Source organism: Mustela nivalis, assembly GCF_964662115.1.
Source record: "Mustela nivalis genome assembly, chromosome: 13".
NCBI lineage: Eukaryota > Metazoa > Chordata > Mammalia > Carnivora > Mustelidae > Mustela > Mustela nivalis.
Window position 1 is genome coordinate 1,581,086 of NC_139032.1, and position 19,740 is coordinate 1,600,825.

Sequence of the window (19,740 nt, forward strand, 5' to 3'; positions counted from 1 at the left end):
TTATGTAAATTTACATGACCCCTTCATGCCCTCATTCATCATGGACACTAAGATCGTCTCTGTGTCTTGATTATTGTAAATAGGCTGCAATGAACATTTCGTTTTTAGAAAATTTGTTGATAGTGTATAGAGATGTTACTGATTTTTATGTAAGTTTCATATCTCGCAACTCTGTGAAATTCATTGATTAGATCTAACAATGTTTTGGTAGAGCCATTGGAGTTTTCTCTATGTAGAATCATATTATCTTCAAATTAGAGACAATTTTGATTCTTCCTGTCCAATTCTAATGCCTTTATTTCTTTTCTTGTCCAATTGCTCTGGCTACCATCTCTCGTACCCTACTGAGTAGGAGTGGTGTCACCACACCAGGAGGCGTGGTGTCCGTAGAGGAAAAGCTTTCAGCCTTTCTCCGTTGATGGTGTTAGTGTGGACTTGCCATATATGATCTTCTTATGTTGAGATAGGTTTCTTCTGCACCTGCTCTGTCGAGTGCTTTCATCCTGAGTGGATGTTGGATTTCGTCCCATGCTTGTCCTGCGTCTGTTGAGACGACCGTCTGACCATCTTCTTCCATTCTGTGGATGTGATCAGTCACGTGTTGATCTGCAGGCATGGAACCATGCTTGTGTCCCAGGGATAAGCCCCACGTGATTAAGGTGAACGATTCTTACGACGTGCTGCCGAGATCAGTTTGCCAGTATTTTACGGAGAATTTTTGCGTCTAAACTCACCAGGGAATTGGCCTGTCATTTACTTTTCTAATAGTGTTTTCTCTGATACGGGTGTTGAGTATTCCCTCCTTTTCTTTCTTTTTTCCTTTTTCTGGAAGAGTTTGCGAAGGACTGGTGTCGACTCTCCTTTACATTCACTAGTGAAGCCATCTGGTCTGGGCTTCTCTTCATTGGGAGACTTTCTATAGCAGAGTCAATTCCCTTACTAGTCATTGATTTGTTCAGATTTTCTGTTCACGGGTTCCCAGGGGCAAGCCCCGGAGGTTCTGCTGCAGGTCTCAAGGTGTGAATCAGAGGAGGGACTCCCACAGAGTGGCCCACCGTGCTGGGGCAGGCTGGTTGTCTCTCCTGGGTTCTCTTTTCCCCTTGAAGGAACCAGAGGCTCGGGGGAAGGGGTGATGTGGTCAGTGTGTGGTGGTTCCTCTAACACGGACTGTCTTGGGCTCTGGGGTGCAGGCAGGGGGTGTTTCCACCTCACCTCCATGTTCTAGGATTCTCTCAGTGGTGTTTTTTTCTTTTTCTTTTTTAAAAATTTTATTTATTTATTTGAGAGAGAGAGAGAGGCAGAAATGGTGAGAGAGAGACAAGTGGAGGAGCAGGCTTCCCGCTGAGCAGAGAGCCCGAGGTGGGGCTCGATCCCAGGACCCTGAGATCACGACCCGAGCCGAAGGCAGACTGAGCCACCCAGGTGCCCCCGTCTTGTTTTTGACAAGATGTTAGTTGCTCTGGTCAGGGGGAACAAAGGCAGGAACAGCCCGTGTCGCCGTCTCAGGGACATCTACGTGACTCTCCTAGGAGTGATTTGACGCACTCTCTCCAACCGCTCTCTTCATACGGCAGTTGTGTTCCGAAAGGAGGGACTGTGTCTCCTTCTCATGCTCATCGTTTCGTCTTCACATCACGGAGATGGAGAATGTCTGCTTAGTTTTGTCTAATACCTGCTAGATGGCCGGCTGCTCAAAGCCATCTGCCTTACAGAAAACGGCAATGAATTTAGAACAGTCGCTTGTTGTATGAAAGATAAACGCAGGACTTGCCTTTTCATTTGGCAACACTTACATAGTCCGTGCTGCAAGGTAATTAGTAAGCCGTTCTGCAGCAGTAGACGGCATTTTTCTGGTTGCTTCTTATCTCCTTGCAAAGTGTGTCCAAGAATTTGAACCTTATCTTAAAGGTTTTATTTTTGTATATTACATATTATTATATATTGTTTATATAGATATTAAAATACTTGCCTCATATGTAAAATAATATATACATTCTTATCTCTTATAAATTAAAAATACTTATTTTATATTTAAAAACACATTTGAAGATAGGTATATAGAAAAGAATGGACCTGGACCGCCTTCTTACACCATGTACAAGAATAAACTCAAAGAGATAAAAGACCTAAATGTGAGACCTGAAACTGTAAAACACCTTAAAGAAAACAACAAGCGGTAATCTCTTGGACATTGGCCCTAGCACCGTATTTATGGACATGTCTTCTCAGGCAAGGGAAACAAAAGCAAAATCAAACTATTGGAACTGCACCAAAATAAAAAGCTTTTCTACAGCCAAGGGAGCCATTGATGAAACAAAAGGACAATCTAGCGAATGGGAGAAGGTATTTGCGAATGATATATCCAAGAAGGGGTTAATATTCAAAATATGTAGAGAACTTATATAAGTCAACACACACACCAAAAAACCCCTCAAATAATCTGATTAAAAATGGACAAAAGACCTGAATAGACATTTTACCAAAGAAGACATGCGGAGGGCCAACAGACACATGGAAAGATTCTCAGCCCACGTGTCATCAGGGAATGTGAGTGAGGCACCACCTCACAGCTGTCACGATGGCTCGAATCAAAAGGACGAGAAATAACAAGTGTGGCTGAGAATGTAGTGGAAAAGGAACCTCGTGCACTGTTGGTGGGAACCCAAGCTGGTGCAGCCACTGCGGGAACCGCTATGGAGGGTCCTCAGAAAGTTACTGTAGGAGCCAGTAATCCCACTGTGGGGAATTTACCCAAAGAAAATGAAAACACGAATTGAAAAGGACACTTGCATTCCTATGTTTATCGCAGCGTTATTTATAATAGCCAAGATAGAAAAGCCCGGAGGTGTAGGGGTAGGGAGCAGATGAAACAGGTGAGGGAAATTTAAACCCAGTATCCAGAATGCACAATAGCCCAGAGCTCCTGCCTACGCTTGGCTCACACTTCTCTGCTGTAAGAACTTACTGAACGGTACAATAAATTCTGCACCCCGGCTCTGTCTCTTACAACGCTAGCACGTCTCCTTTTGGAAATTTTTATTTCACTTGTCGTTGTCAACTGTGAGTGGTCAGTGTTCTGTCCATGTTTCACAACTTCATTTTGTTTCTTTGAAGGACTCATTTATCTTCTCTGGTACGATGTTCCTTGTTTGGCTCACCGAAATGTATTCCAGCAACAGATAATCACTTAGGACGTGCTGAGGGTTCCCGATGAGTCAGACGCCTGGTGAATGAATTCAGCAGGGACCCTGCGTTTGCGGTGCCGATACTGGGCCGGGAGTGGGGAGAGCACACAAACCAACCAGCCAACACTGACAGCAGAGAGCCCGTGCCGGAGCGTCTCACGGAGAGAGACTCGTTAGAGCAAATACTAGATGCACGGAAGTGTGTTCAGACCTTTGTACTTCGGCTCCACTGTAGCAAATCTCTCCTCTGAAACTTCTCCTATGGCTCCTTGCGACCTCATGCATTACTATTTCTGATGTATCTTTCTGTAGGATTCTGTATATTCTATATTTCAGATATATGACAGATTTTATAGGATTCTGTATATCCTATATTTCTATAGGATTCTGATTTTGGTTTGTCACCACCCGTGTTGACATATTATTTTATATACTTTGTCGCAGCAGGAAAATCAGTCTTTTTCTGATGACTTGGGGCTTTTTTGCCTGTAACTATTAGTTAGAAGAGGATTCTAAAAATTTTCTTAAAGAAATCACCTTTAATTCAATTTTGTAACTCGTGTGATTAATTATAACGTGCTGTTGAACGTTTGCTAAAGAAAAAAGTGTAAGGATTTGTTCCAGAACACTGCATACCAGCAAATACAACATGTGAGCCATACCTGTAATTTTTCATTTTGTAAAGAAACTACATTTTAAATCGTAAAGGCACAGGTGAAGTTAATTAATTAATTAAGTTTTAGAAGTTTTTTTAAAGATTTTATTTATTTATTTGACAGACAGAGATCACATGTAGGCAGAGAGGCAGGTTGGGGGGGGGGGAAGCAGGCTCCCCGCTGAGCAGAGAGCCTGATGCGGGGCTCGATCCCAGGACCCCGAGACCATGACCTGAGCCAAAAGCGGATGCTTGACAACCTGAGCCACCCGGCGCCCCAGGTGAAGTTAATTTAGGTAATGTATGCAGTGTATACGAACTAGCATCCTCTTATGTTAGCAGTGGTATCACAGCTGTGAATGGGGTATGCAGCAGCTTTTTTGTCCTAAGGTCCGAAATCCAGTGCAAGACTTCTCCCTCGAGTCTTGCCACAGCTCCCATGGGGAGTGGCTCCCGTGCTGGACACGCGTCTCATGGGGTTTCGTGTCAAAGAGCCACGCCTCACGTCACCTCCGGTGCAGTAGAGGAGTGGGTCCAGGAAGTAGGTGCCCGTGTTAATTGGTCTTCTCGGGAAATTAGATTTTTGTTTCGTTTTGCCAGATCAGATCAGACCCTTAATGCTTTTACTGTGTGGCATGGGTGACCAAGGGGAGGGACCGTCTGCTGCCGCTGCTGCCCACTGTGCTCGTGTCCTGCATGTGGTCCTTAGGTTTCGGTTCTGCGGTTACTAAAAATGTTCACACTTACAATCAGACTTTCTTGGGCTAAAATACAGGCGACGTAAAATTCACCACTTGCATCATTTTCTTTTTTTTTTAAATTTAATTTTACTTTTTCAGTGTTCCAAGATTCATTGTTTATGCACCCCACCCAGTGCTCCATGCAATCCGTGCCCTCCGTAGTACCCACCACTAGGCCGTCTCAACCCCCTCCCCCGCTCCCCTCCAGAACCCTCCGTGCATCACTGGACATGCGTGGCCTGGCACACGTTCACACTGTCCTGCCACCACGTGGCTGAGGAACCCCCCACCTCCCCGCACGGAAGCTCCGTCCCCGTCAGACAGACACTAACCCTCCATCGTCTCCTCCCCCAGGCCTGGCACAGCCCCTGCCGCTCTGTCTCCACCAATCCGAGCGCTCGGGGGACCTCACGTAGGTGGGACCTTGTCATCCACCCAGAAGTGGATTGCTGTGCCAGTTCTATGGTTAATTTCCCCACGGTCTTCTCTGATTGCTTGCTGGTCATTTCTTTGGATTTTGGAGAGTCCACATCCTACGGGTGTGAAGGGTGCCTCAGAGTGGCTTTGAGCTGCGTTTTCCTGGTGACGGATGTGGAACATCTTTTCATGTGCTTCTTGCCACAGGTATATTTTCTTCAGAGAAATACTTAGACGAGCCCTTAGTCCATATTTTGGTGGGTTTGTTTTTTGTTTGGCTACTCCGTTCTGAGTCTCTGTCTTTTCCTGATAGCGTCTTATCAGAGTGTGAGTTTTCTTTTCTCACTTTCTTGATAATATGTTCTTTGCTGAAAAAAAGCTTCTAATTTTGCCAAAGTCCAATTTACTTATTTGTGTGACATTCCAAGGGGCCCCCAATAGTCAAAACTATCTTGAAAAAAACATCAAAGCTGGAGGCTTCACACCTACCGATTTTAAAACTTACTGCAAAGCCACAGTAGATAAAACAGTGTGGTGGAGCCCAAGAAGACAGGTAGCCCGACGGAGTGGGGTGGGGAGTCTAGAAATAAACCTTCACCGGCACGGCTCATCGATTTTGGACGAGGAGGATCAAGATCGTTCTTTGGGGGAAGAATTGTCTCCTTTAGCAAGTGGTGTGGGTTAGGGTTAGCCACAGGGGCATGAAGTTGGGCCCTTCTCACACCGTATACAAGAATTAACTCAAAACGGGTCAGCGGCCTGACTGTCAGAACAAAAGTCATGAAACTCTTAGAAAAATTCATGGGGCTGAAGCTTCATGACCTTGGACTTGGCAGTGCTTCTTAGCTAAGACCCCCCAGGCCTAAGTAACAAGTAGCTCATGGCTGTCTGAGGGAGGCCTCTGTAGCCACTTGCCGATTTTGTCGGCTTTTCTTTGGCTCAACCTAGAAGCCCGCCTAACGACGTGCACCTGTGCAGAGGCCCGTTCCAATAGGCTGATGGCGAAGGAAGGCCCGGGCCGCACGGGGCCGCACACTGAGCCTTGGCGCCTGGCGCCGGACCCTTTCTTGCTCCTGGTGCACAGAGTTCCTTAGTTCCCGCGGCCTTCCTCCTCCGGGGTCCTCTCCGTGGGGTCCGCTCGCACCAGCGCGTGTGGAGGGTCCGACCTGGGAACTGATCCTCTGACCAGGGTGATGATGGTCTTTTTAGCCGCAAGATTTGCCTTTTCATTTCCCATACCCACGTGGGAAGAAAGGGAGGTGGGCAGAAAGGGCCCCAAATATAGTCAGGCTCTTGGCAGTGTGTGAAGCTTCACGAAATGCATGTTGCTTTGTTCCATCGCGTTTCTGAGCATGGAGTCCAGGGGACAGCTTCGGGCGACCACCAGGGGACCTTTCTTCTGTGCCTCAGCTGCGGGCTATGACTTGCCTCTAATAATGACAGCCTTAGAGAATCCCGTACCCCAATCCAAGCGGCGTCTCCGTGTCTCTCCATTTGGTTCGTTCTTGTGAATACCGTGAGTCTTGCAGGGGTACCTGAGGACACCCCCCTCCTGGCCACCCCCCAGTGGTGGCGGCCCCATTATCTGGGTGCAGACAGCTGTGTGTGTCCTGTTTTAACACCTGTCCTTACACTGCAGGGCAGGATGTTTCCAGAACACCATGAGGCAAGGTTCCGGGAAAAGGAGTCTGCTTCTTTGGGGAAAGACAAGCCCCGATGTTTAGATGTTTAACTCTTTCTGTCTGACAAATGTTTCCCACGAACAAATCAGTCATTTTTTAGGGTCCACAAAGAAGGGACATGAAGCGAATGTTGAATTAAATCGAGATTCTAGAAATAAGTAAAGGTATGCTCTCCTCTCTAGAGAATTTACATGGAATTTGTTTAACAACGAAGTGTAAATGCTGTGATAAAGACGCATGTGTTTGAGGAGAAGGCGTCCTGGAGGACCAGGCCAGGATGGAGCAGAGATCACCTGTGTCATCTCCAGGAGAGGCACGTGCCTTTGATCTCAGACCATCCGTGGGGATTTCGGGCAAGAGAGCCCTAGACGGTCAGGTTTTTCTAAATGCTCACACTTCCTGAGCTGAATTCTTCTAATCTAGGAGATTAGGTTTGAATGATTTATTTTACATATATATGTGTGTGTGTATAAATATATATACATACATATATATATATATAAAATAACATTATATATATACATATATATAATTTTCTCTTTATTTTTCCAGCAAGCTTAATTCAAGCTAGAGCGCAGGGGAAGACTGTGGTTTTACCGACATACTCCTTTTTCCTCATTCGTAGGAATCTGCTGTTTCTCCCACAGGATGTCTGGATGGGCAACTTCTGTGACTCAGGAAATCGAAGTCTGATTTCCCCCCGATTCTTAGCCCTATAGGCTAGGATAGCCTCCTGTCATCCTGCACCCTGTGCCAGCGCCTGTAGGGCCCGCGTCCCCCCACACCCCGCCACACCCCATACCTCTCCAGGTCCCGGCTGGGCGTCCTGCCCGTTAGCTCGCTTCCGACGCTGCGCAGCCGAGAGGAAATGAGATCTCGGGCTGAGGGCTCAGTCCTGCAGGCAGCCGGCTCTCCCTTTCGATGCCCGCGGCAAGCCCCGATGGTCGCCTCCGACTGGCTAGAAGTCAGAGATTTCCACGACCCCCTCCTTGGGTTTGATTAATTTGCTAGAGTGGCTCCGGGAGCCCCGGGAAGCACGGGGCTCACTAGGTCAGGGGCTTATTCGGTAGGAGGGAGCTTGGGGCGACCAGATGGAAGAGGAGAGGCTCGGGCCGGGCTGAGGAGGGCGGAGCTGCCATGCCCGCTCTCCCGACAGCCCCTGTGCCCGGGATCTCTCCAAATCCTATCCTTTTGGGGTTTTATGGTGTCTCCATGACATGGTCATGATCAACGAAGTAACTGGCCATTGGCAGCGTGAACCTCCAAGCCTTCTCTCCTCCCCGGAGGTGGAAGCCGGGAAGCTGCAGATTCGGAGGCTCACTTTAGGGCTGGTCCCCGGGCAAGCAGCCCCCCAATCTTTAGGCACTTTTCAAAATTCGCCTCACTAACATAAACCCAGTGTGGTGGAAAGGGGGTCCTCATCAGTAACAAGACACCCATTTCCCCTTTAGGGCTCCAGAGACCAGATCTGTTACTGGAAGACACCCCCATTGGTGTCCTTCCTCAGGAGATGCCAAGGGTTTTGGAAGCTGTGCGCCGGGAACCATGGTGAAGACCAAATGCATACGAAAAATGTCTTTTCATCATCTGAATGATCAAATGTGTATTTCTTATAAATCACAGTACCGTACCGCTAACCTCAGTTCCAGTATTTAAAATGTCTCATTTTGAATTCGTTAGTCTAAGACACGCAATTTCCGATACTTTGGGATGGCTCACTTTCTTCCTTTCCCTCATTGCTCTGTGTATGAGCTTTTCAGACGTGTAAGGGGCTGAGAGAGTCTTGAATCCAGACAAGTTCCAGCAAAGGAGAGTAGAGACGTATCCAGACCATCGTCCTACTCAGGGCACGGGCTCTGGGGGACAGATCGGTGCACCCGGAGAGCCCCTCCAGCTGCCCCTCCCAGCCAACGTGGTGGTTCTTTCGTAAATCAGGGGACAACCAGGGATTAGCAGACATTCGTGAAAACAACGGCTGTGAACAACGGACAGATAGGACCCGAGAGAGCTCAGATGTGTGACAAGGACAGCAGCCAAAATGTCCGTCAGCACTCTCATTGACAGCGTGGTGTTGCCTTCCTTGAGATAAGAAAGAAAACTGCTTCTGTGAGAAAGGAAGACCAGAGTGCCAGAAAGGTGCTTGAAAGGATAAAGGGAAAGATTCTAGAGAAATCAGGAACAGGCACACTCCCTCCATCACCTAGGAAGAGTTCCAGAAAGAGAGAGAGGGCATGGCGGCTGGGATGATGCACTTTTTTAAAAAGAGGAGAAGATTCGGCCAGGCTGTGAGGTGATCAGGTTTTGCAGCCTTCCCCAACCCTCAAAAAACAATGAAAAAGCAGTTCTCCACCCATCCTGGTGAGATGTAACTCCCAGAGTACAGAGAATATTCTCAGCTTGCCAAAGGAAAGGGAAGATCCCAGCTTCCCTCTAGAGATAAGAGTCTCCTACTGACTTGGATTTTGCATGGGCATCCCTGGGTGATAAGGTCAAAAATCAGAGAATCCTTAAAATCTGAGGAAAGCACAATTTGAGCTTAGTTTGGCTGCGGGATTGCATCTACCAGGTGAGAAAGGCATGCACTCAGAAATGTCAGTGGCATCAGAATTTATCAGTAATGTTTCTACCAAAACAAAAATGGATCCGAGGAAGGTGATAATAGACTGGAATCCCAAACTTGGCAACTAAGAGTCACCAAGGGAAAAAAGTTAAAAAGCGAGGAGGAAAAACCCAGCCGTACCTAAGACCCCGTGATGCTGACACAGAAAATTACCCATCAGCCAGGCAAGTCTGACTGACAGTGATCTTTTCCTCAGTGGGTTCAATCCTACTCTCTACTTTTGCCTTGAAGAATCTGTACAACCCCCCTCCCCTTTTTTAAAAGATTTTACTTATTTATTAGTCAGAGAAAGAGAGGACACAGCAGAGGGAGAAGCAGACTCCCCAGTGAGCAAGGAGCCTGATGGCAGGACTCGATCGCAAGACCCTGAGCCGAAGGCAGACGCTTAACCGACTGAGCGACCCAGGCGTCCCTACAAAACCCTTTTAATGCTGTTTATTGATAGGGTTTAGAAACAACCTGCAGGCAAAAGACTTAATATAAATCTTGGAATAAATTGTCAGTATTGAACCTAGAAAATTGAAATACTGTACTTTAAATAATGTACTTTAAAAATAGAGAACTAACAAAGCCTAGGCAGCTGAGGAAGGCATTGTGCTAATCCCACAGAAGGACGTGGCCCAGTCATAAGTAAAGGCACTAAGATCTAGGATTCAAGCAGCGAGTGCATTATTTAAAATTATAATCGTGAACATCAGGAAGTGACAACTGAGTGTTCCTTCTTTTCAACAGCGGCTATTCCTGGAAAGAGAGACAGGCTCCGAAGGAAGGAAGGGGCCTGGGTGTGGATGAAAGCGCCTCTTACAATCTCCTTTATCTTTTAAATCAACTCATCCTTCATTTGTTTGTTTGAAAGTCTTTCAGCTGAAACATTACAGGTGTTTGGGGTTGGTCTGGGGTCGGGGTTTTGTGTCTCCGTGAGACCCATCCTGATACACTTTCCCCTCGAGTACCCCAGACTGATCGTCCCTCCCCTTCTCTTAAGCCCTGAATCTCCCAGAGAATCCACGCTTGCCTTTCTGGCCATCTCTTTAGTCCTGTGGCCCTGAAATGCCCTGCATGATGGCTCTGGTTCCCGCCACAGCCCCTGACACACCGGTCACACCCAGCACTGCCCCAGTCTCCCTCCCCACACTCTGTCAGTTCGGATATTGTCTTTGAACTTGGGTCCGAGATCCAAACCTATGAGGTGTCGCGGTGTTTTATGATACCTAAAAAATTTTGATATTTCATTCACACGATAGTTTTGGAAGATGAGGTTCACTCGGAACAATCTGGCTGACCGCCCTGTGAACCCTGAACATGTCATTTCTCACGCTGGGGTCTCTGGACCTCTTCCTATGTGTCTGTGAATCCGTTTCCGAATCAAGAGACGAGCACGTGCAGTGGCTGGCTGCCCTCGGTGAGTTTGGAGTCGGGAAGTGTGCGCTCTCCAACTTCTTCCTTCCTCCCTTCCCTTCTTCCTACATTCAACATTGTCACACTATCCTGGGCCCTTTGAATTTTCGTGTGAATTTTGGAATCAGCTTGTCAATTTCTGTAAAGTAGCCGTTTGGGATTTTTGTAGGAATTGTATTGAATCCATAGGTGATCTGAGGAATATTGCCATTTTAACAAAATTAAGTCCTCTGACATTTAAACAGGGTGCCTTTCCACTTATTTAGGTTTTTAGATTCTTTCAACAATATTTTTTAATTGTCAGAGTGTAATGTTTATGCTTCCTCATTAATTTTATTCCTGAGTATCTTATGCTTTTTGATGATACTATAAATGGAATTGGTTTCTTAATTTTGTCTCAGATCATTCATTGCTAGCGTGTAGAAATACGGTTGATTTCCACAAGGACACTCAAAACCCTTTTAGGGTTCTTTTTTCTTTGTGGAAGATTTCTTAAAATTTTCTATGGACAAGGTTATGCCGTCTGCCATAAATGGTTTTGTTTTGTCCTTTCCAATCTGGATGCCTATTATTTCATGTTCTTGACTTCTCTTCTAGTCAAAACCTCCCGGAAAATGGTAAATAGAAGCTCTAAGACTGAGAACTCTTGTCTTTTTTTTGGTCTTTGGGAGAAAACCTTCAGTCTTTCATCATTAAGTATTTTCTTAGTTGCCCTGTTGCATGATGTGCCCTTTTTCTGGTTGGGGTTGGGAGAATGTGCTTTTATTCTTGATCCTCTTTTTTTTTTTTTTTTAAATCATGACTGAGTGCTGAATTTTGTCAACTTCATTCTTTTTTGTATCTACTGAGATCTATCAATTTTTTAGTCTTTTATTGATAATGGTATGTTATAGTAATATTTGAATGTTAAACCAACTTTGCATTCCTGGTATAAATCTCACTTTGTTATAATGTACAATCTTGTTTATATATTGATGGATGCAGTTCACTAGTATTTTGTTGAAGATTTTTGTATATATTCATAAGAGATACTGGTGTGTAGTTTTATTGTGAAATCTTTGCTTCAAGCTGGCATCAGGGCTTCAAAAACAGTGACAAGTGTTCTCTCCTAGTCCACTTTCTGGCAGAGTTTATAAAGTGTTGGTATTAACCCTTCGAATGTTTGCTGGAATTCACCAGTGAAGCCGTCTGGACCTGCCTTTCCTTATGGATAGTTTTTTGATTACTACTCTGCTACAGATCTCTTCAGATCTTCCATTTCTGCTTGACTGAGCTCATCTGAGCCACTAGTGTTAGCATGTTACCATGAGGCAGGTCACAGAAGCTCCTTCTAACACTCCATATTTCTGCAAGGTCTGTAGTACTGTCTCCTCTTTCACTTCTGATTTTAGCAGTTAAATCTCCTCACTTTTTTGGTCAGTTGGCAAAAAGTTTGTTAGTTTTGTTGATATTTTGAAAGAACCAGCTTTGAGTTTCTTGATTTCTCTCTATTGTTTTTCTACTCTTTGTTGTACTAACTCTCACTTTAATCTTTCCTACATTTTTCTTACTTTGGTTTAGGTGGGTGATTAGGTTACCAATTTGCAATCTTCGTTCTTATTTAACATAGATATTCATAGCTACAGTTTCCTTCTCAACACTGCTTCAGCTACATCCCCTCCAGGACTTTGTTTGTTTGTTTGTTTGTTTTGCCTTCTTTGCACTTTTGTGCCTTTTCTCCAGTTTGTACCCCTGACCCTACTGCTCCTTTGTGATCCCTTTTGCTGCCCAGTCCTCACTAAATGTAGCCAGAGAGCTCGGGTTCCCAACCACACCAGTGCTGGGTCCTGTCTTGTCTCACTAGCGCCCCCTAGCATCTCTGCAAAGAAGGTGCTATTACTGCGTCTGTCTTCTGTTGCAGGCAGCTCTAGTGCAGGAAGTGTAAGTAGATAACTCACCAAGTTCTCTTACGTCAGATTTGGCATTTGGTCTTCTCTTTTGCTACGTGCCTTCTCCTTGGCTAATTTTACTTTTTATAGTGCTATTTCTGTGTAGATGAGACCTACGCATTTATCGCTAGACTAGACTTCTCTGCTGACCTTTCAGACTAAAGCCCAGTCACCAAGAGATACTATATCTACCTGTCTGTCCTACAAACCTGAAGCAATCACAGCTGCTTCCTCATCATCTTCTTCAAACCTGCCTTTCTTCTTGGCTAACATGCCACCGCTTACCCGCCTGCCCAGCTCTGTCCAGATGACAGCACTGGCTTAGTACCCCGGCACGAACATTGGCTCTACTCCCGCCCTTGGACATCATCAAGAGGCAATGTCTCCTAGATAATGTGCTGTTCATCACTCCGCATCTTCACCCAGCCCTTGGTGGTATCTCTCCTGAGGGCCCCACTAGGCTCTCCTCCTGCCTTGGCTTATGATTTGACCACTGTCAGAGTCCTGCTTCTATGCCACCACCTTAGGGCAGCCGTGTCTGGAATCCTGGGTTGGATGACTTGCCCTCAGACCTCTCTTTAGAAACACCACTGTGATATAATTTATTAATTATCTGTGAAGTCATCTTCTCATTTCTGCCTGCTTCACTTAATCCTAAAGTCCATGGGAACAGAGCCCCTGCCTTAGGTCTGCCCTCTGCACTTGGGTTTTCTGACCCCTCGCCCAGAGCCTGACCTTTCCAGGAAGCTCAGTAGATAGTTCTCGGGCAAGTGCATAGCTGTAGCTCTGGATTCTTCCTACTTGTGTTTCATGTTGGCTTTCTCCATTTTGGTTGCCAGTGGAATAATGGAGACACCTTAGCAAGGCCAGCCACATACTCAGCACACACAGGATGAGCGTGAGCTCAAGGCCAAGGGATCCTGTAGAGATTTTGGAATACGGAGCTTAACACACATTCCCTTCCAGGTGAATGCTCCCAGTCCAGACTGGAGCTCAACAGCCATAGTACGAGGCAAGGCTGAGTGTGGACATGACCTCCCAAGAACAGAGAGTGGCTTGTTCTGAGGTTTCAAGCCAGGTCCCAGAGACCACTGCATTTTTTTTTTTTTTAAATTAGAACAGTGTATTATAATTCTGCACTCTTGAGTTGATCGCAGTGATCTTGTGAGCATTTAATAGATTGTCCAAACTCCGGAGTGGGCTTTCCTTAAGACTTTTGCTGTCTTTGAACTACCTTACACCTCTCTGTGTTTTCCTGGGACATTTGATGCTTCTTCAGCCTCCTGGTTGGTGAGGGATTCCCAAGTGCTTGCAAGTATGGCTGAAGATTTCATTGAGCTGGTTTGGAGGCAAACACTGAAGCTCGGAGAAGAATTGGAAGACAGAATGCCGGCATCCTGGGCTTCGATCGGATGCCCTGTTTGCCACTGGACGTAGTTACACCTATTCATTTCCATCGTTTGCCTCTGAAACTGACTTTGCTGAGCAGTCCCTTTTCTTATGGTCCATGAGTTACTGGAGATGGGAAACGTGACCAGCAGCACCGTGGTTTCCTGGAAGAAATGGGTTCCATGCTTCACATTTCCACAGTCTTGTCCACCTGGGTGGGGGGAATGGATCTTGCTTAATTCTCTACTTCTTTGTCTGTTATATGTCCTTCCTTCCCGAAGAAGAGACAGGATGAATGATAGTTGGTCATCTATATGTGAGGACAGTACACTTCCTCTTGGGCAGGAGGCAATGTTGGTAATGAAGAAAAACCCCATTCTGCTCCATTTTAGCAACCACTTGTGGCTGTTTCTTCTGTTACCTCAATAACACGTGACTCCTGGTAATTCTTAAAAAGATTATAATCATTTTAATTTTGATTGAAATTTGATTTGAATGAGTGGGCCCTCCAAGCATTGTAGTTACCTGTCAATGCTTGCTGCTCAGTGACCCAGTCCACACCATGGCCTTGGCGGTGACCAAGCCCCTGCCACCAGCTCCCAGTATAGATGGCCTGGGGACACCCCGTGGGGGGCAGTGACACTTGGTTTGTGTGCCAGGCCCACCTGTCTCCAGCCACGTGAAGTCCGGGAAGTTACACTCCCTGATGCCCCTGTGTTTCTAGTGTTCTCAGTGCACAACGGGGACAGTGGGACCAGGGCTGTAGGTGGTGAGGATTTCACGGGTCAATATAAACATTGTATAAATATTAATAGCATTCTCTTCCCCACCCCTGTACTTACCAAAAATCATATAGTATGACCTGAATGTACTTTGGGTGAAACAATAAGGTCCTCTGTGGTTGTGTGTGTGTGTGTGTGTGTATGTTTGTGTGTGTGGTTGTGTGTATGTGTATGTGTGGTTGTATGTGGGTTGTGTTTGTGTGTGTGTATGTGTGTTTGTGTGTGTGTGTATGTGTGTTTGTGTGTGTATTTGTGTGTGTGTGTGTCGTTGTGTGTTTGTGTGTGTGTGTTGGAGGGTACTTCATGCCCATCTCCCCTTTCCCTTCCCTTGATGCCACCTCCCTTGGACTGACTTGGCACCTTCTCCCTAGACACAGGGATGCTCAGGTTCGTGGTCTAAGAAGGAGAAACAGACTGACTCTAGTTAGCTACTGAATAGAGCAACGGTCCTATTGAAAATTGGAGATTGACCATAATTACTAGAATTGTAGACTTTTTAAATGAAATTCAAATTATCTTATGTTGGGAGCATGAAAGCAAAACATATCCCTCCTGTTCTTTCTAAGCTACCAAACGAGGGTAATGTGCTTCTTCTCAAGATTTTCTTCTTTTTCTATTTTTTAAAGGAATCGTCTCCCACGTCTGGTTCCTCGGCTAGGTGCTTCCTGGTGACAGGCAGAGGTCCCAAGCAACATGCCGGAACAGAGCAATGACTACCGCGTGGCCGTGTTCGGGGCCGGGGGTGTTGGCAAGAGCTCGCTGGTGCTGAGGTTCGTGAAGGGCACGTTCCGGGAGAGCTACATCCCCACGGTGGAGGACACCTACCGGCAGGTGATCAGCTGCGACAAGAGCATCTGCACGCTGCAGATCACCGACACCACGGGCAGCCACCAGTTCCCGGCCATGCAGCGGCTGTCCATCTCCAAGGGCCACGCCTTCATCCTGGTCTACTCCATCACCAGCCGGCAGTCGCTGGAGGAGCTCAAGCCCATCTACGAGCAGATCTGCGAGATCAAAGGGGACGTGGAGAGCATCCCCATCATGCTGGTGGGGAACAAGTGCGATGAGAGCCCCAGCCGCGAGGTGGAGAGCGGCGAGGCCGAGGCCCTGGCCCGGAAGTGGAAGTGCGCCTTCATGGAGACCTCGGCCAAGCTCAACCACAACGTGAAGGAGCTCTTCCAGGAGCTGCTCAACTTGGAGAAGCGTAGGACCGTGAGCCTCCAGATCGACGGGAAAAAGAGCAAGCAGCAGAAAAGGAAAGAGAAGCTCAAGGGCAAGTGCGTGGTCATGTGAAGGCCCGTCCATGGGAGGAGCCACGGCGTGTCCCCCCGTCCCCACCCCCACCCCCGTCCCCACCTCCCGTGACACCCGCCGCCGTCAGGGCAGCATGTCTGATGCCCACACGTTCAACATCGCCTTTGGACCGAGCCGCGCCCTGTCCTCCCCGAGAGGGCCCTTCATGCCACCACCGATAAGCACCCCCTCTCCAGAGTCAGGGATTCTGCCCAGCCCTTCGGACGGACGCCCTGCCTTGCCCGGCCTCTTGGGGGATGGAGAGGCGCTGGCTGTCTCCAAAGGCGGCTTCACCAGGAGGGGATGGTCTGGGTTGGCGGGAGCTGGTCCCGTCTGCATGCGTGCGGCAGGGACCCCCAGCCACGGCCCACCCCGGCCAGGCCATCCCCCCAGCTCGCTCAAAGCGGGACACTCCTGGGGCCGGGAGGGGCAGGAGGGGAGGAGCCCAGGCCAAGTTCACTCCATTTCAGGTCCTTTAGCTGAGTTACCAACAACATGTCACCGTGGCCCCCGGAGGCTGCTTGCTGACGGGTCCCTGACGCGTGAGGTTCGCTGCTCGAGGGGGAGGCACTCCCAACCCCAGACCTCGTTAGCGGGTGTCCCTGTCACTTTGGGGAGGGTTTATTTCACATGCAGTGGTGGCATCCTGCTGGGTCAGACACCCTGCAGGGCGGGAGCGAGGGTCTCTGGACCGACTAGCGCAGTGTCCCGGCACTCGGCGAGTTCCCTCGAGGGTTTTAGAGATGTGCTTTATCTTCCCTTTGACCCAGGAGGGGTCGGCTTCTTCCAGCCCCTCAGGTTTTAAATAAAGGCAATTAAAGTAGCCATTATTTTTAGACAGCTGTTTGCCTTCCGAGATGGTTTCCTTCTTCTCAGTAACTCCGTCTGTGTGCCGCTGGAACAGCCAGCAAAGGCCGTCCGAAGACCAGAAGCACATCTGTTTTCTGAGTCACACGGACGCCTCTACGCCATACTCTGCCCCGCGAGGAAATACTTCGAATCAGAAGTCGTTCACCGCGTTTTTGGTGATCTGTCTGTAACAGAAGCATAGTCCCGGAGAGCGTGTTCGAGGAATGGGTTATCTTGCATGCTCTGTGACACCGGTGTCTTCTCATCGCTGTGCGACGTGCTCTCCACTCCGGAAACGATGATCTCTTCCCCTTAGTGACCTTGTGTGCATCCTTAATCCTCCAGACCAAATCGGGGCGTCTGCTGGTCCCCGCGTGCTGGCAAGGAGATGGGGCGGAGGCTGGGGGCAGGCTCAGCTTCACGGCTCTGTCCAGTCTGGTTTGGCTCTGCTTCCAGAGAGGTCCCCCCGACAGAGCCCGTGAGCCCTCCTGTTTGTTCCAGTCGCTGTTGCTCACACTGGCCCCGATTCCAGAGTCTTCCTTTCAGCAGGACGTCCTGTGTGGCAGGTGGAAGAGGCTGGAGAGGGCCCTGGGCTGGGGCGGGGAGCGCTCAGCGGTCAGCGGGCCGCGCCAGCCTCCGCAGAGCGCTCACGTTGGGGATGTGTGTTTCCAGGCCCTTGGGTTCTGCTCTTGTCTGGACAGCTCCGTGCGCCGGGCGCGCCCTCTATCAGCCTTTCCGGCTCAGCGTCCCTGCCTTTGCTGCTCTTCTGTGCTCTGCCAGCAAGTCCCCAGGTGGTACGTGTGGCGCCGCGGGTGGGAGACGCCGCTGAGAACCAGCCGCCCCGCTGTCTTCCCACACGTTGGTCTCCGAGTGGCGCCCTGAGCAGGGTGTGGACGCGGCCTGCATGCCAGCGGGGCTGGGGGCCCAGAAGGATGCCTCAGCCAGACCGGAGGTGCCAGCAGGTCCTGAGGGAGGCCCCTCCCCTGGGGGCTGCCCCACAGCCTTCACAGCCACACCCGGTTGGTGAACTTCCTAGAACATTTATTTTTCAACCTAGTCCTACTTTTTTTTTTTTTTTTTTTTTTTTTAACTTGTTTCTATTCTTTGAGAGGTGAGATCAGTTTGGCATTTGGATGTGGGTTAAGTGGAAGCAGAAACAGGACATGACAGCCGCCATCGGAGGCTGGGGTCTAGCAGGGGCTGCGTGCGCGTTCCCGAGGCTCCCGGGGTGAGGCCTCCCTGCCAGACGCCCTGTCCTTACTGGTAGAAGCCACGGTCCCGTTCCGCCTCCCACGCCCCGGTCTGCCACTGAAGCCTTTAGAGCTTCATCAATAGAGGTTTTTTTTTTTTTTTTTTTAATTAACATACAATGAATTATTTGTTTGGGGGTCCAGGTCTGTGAACCATCCGTCTTACACAACTCACCGCGGTCAGCACAGCACACACCCTCCCCAGTGTCCGCCCCCGGCCACCCCAGCCCTCCCAGCCCGTCCGGCAACCCTCGGTTTGCTTCCTGAGATTAAGAGTCTCTTATGGTCTGTCTCTCTCTCTGGTTTCAAGGCAGAGGGTCATGGGGGAAGAGAGGAAAAAATAGGAGGAGCTTTTAATGGTTGAAAACTGGACCCACTTTGCTCCTTTGTACTTTGCCCATGAGTTTCTGGGAAGGCTACTGATGCCTCTGTCACAGGTCTTCGTTGGGCGATCGTTGTCCATGAACCACACTGAGGGTTTGATGATGATCTCAGTCCAGTCTTGGAGGAGATCCCCGTTGTCTCAGGGCTCAAGGAGTTGGTTCCCCGAATTAGATGTGTTTAGTATTTAGGTGGCCCTGTCCTGAGTATGTCCCCCAAAACCCCCCAAGGCTCTGAAGGGCCCCTCCAGACATTGCACATGGGCACAGAAGTGGTTGACCTGGCCACAAGATGTCACGAAACTCAACATATTGCTTTGAAGATGACATTCAGGGGATAAGCCTGGGGCTCCGTGAGTCCCCTGTGTCCCTCCCGGTCCCTCCTCCATCTGGTGACAAGCCATGGGCGTGCCCCGGGCATGCATGCAATACAAAGACCAACATGAGCAATATCGAATCGTTCCCGAGATCGAACACGACATATACACTTTATGTATATATATATAATTTATCTTCCTGCACTTCTGAGGTATAAAGCCGTACATTGTACATACCTATAAGCTAACATACTTGTTTCACCATTTCTAATATCGAAGAAATGCTCCTTCTTTGTAGAACACACAACTGTTAAAGATTTTAAAAACTGCTCTGTGATTAGTTTCCTTTTCAAGATCTGTAGCGTGTCGCTTGTACATAAGCTCTCTGAAAGCATCCGGCGCGAACGGGACCCACGGAAGCCCTCCAAGCTCCATCCCAGAACTCGGACCTCCACAGGGACGTACGTGGACGGGAGTATTTACAGAGCATGACTTTTCTACGTGTGGGATATCAACGTGTCTATTTATATTCAGGTGTCTCTTGTTACATCTCCATGATCGATTCTGTTTGATTTACTCCTCAGTTACAGAATCCACCCTTGCGTACCAGTTTCTAGTTGCCAGTGATGGTCTGAAAATAATGAAACCGATTGAAATAAAGCTTCCATTCTGACCCTCTGGAGGTGGTGGCTCTGATTCTTTGGGGTGCGGCCTGTCAGGGAGGGTCTTAAGCGAGTTGTCCCGGACCTGCTCCGCGAGCTCACCGCCGCACCGGAGGCCATCGGGCTCTGCGTGGGGCTGGGATGGGGACGTTTCCAAAGGTTTCCTTCCTTCCTCGCTTCCTCTCTTCCTTTC

General features: G+C 48.4%; 1 protein-coding gene across 8 annotated transcripts in view; it reads left to right on the forward strand.

Moving 5' to 3' along the window:
- Nucleotides 1-19,563, forward strand: part of DIRAS2 (DIRAS family GTPase 2) — a 28,301-nt gene extending 8,738 nt beyond the window's left edge. For 4 of the 8 annotated variants that reach the window (XM_082694166.1, XM_082694165.1, XM_082694168.1 and 1 more), the window contains exons 2-3: nt 468-612; nt 15,423-19,563. In XM_082694166.1, coding sequence (XP_082550292.1) covers nt 15,490-16,089 — 600 coding nt within the window. In that variant the 5' untranslated portion in view covers nt 468-612; nt 15,423-15,489 and the 3' untranslated portion in view covers nt 16,090-19,563. The remainder of the gene's footprint in view (nt 1-467; nt 613-15,422) is intronic. The other 4 variants (XM_082694169.1, XM_082694164.1, XM_082694163.1 and 1 more) reach the window with 1 other exon arrangement.
- Nucleotides 19,564-19,740: the final 177 nt, after the last annotated feature.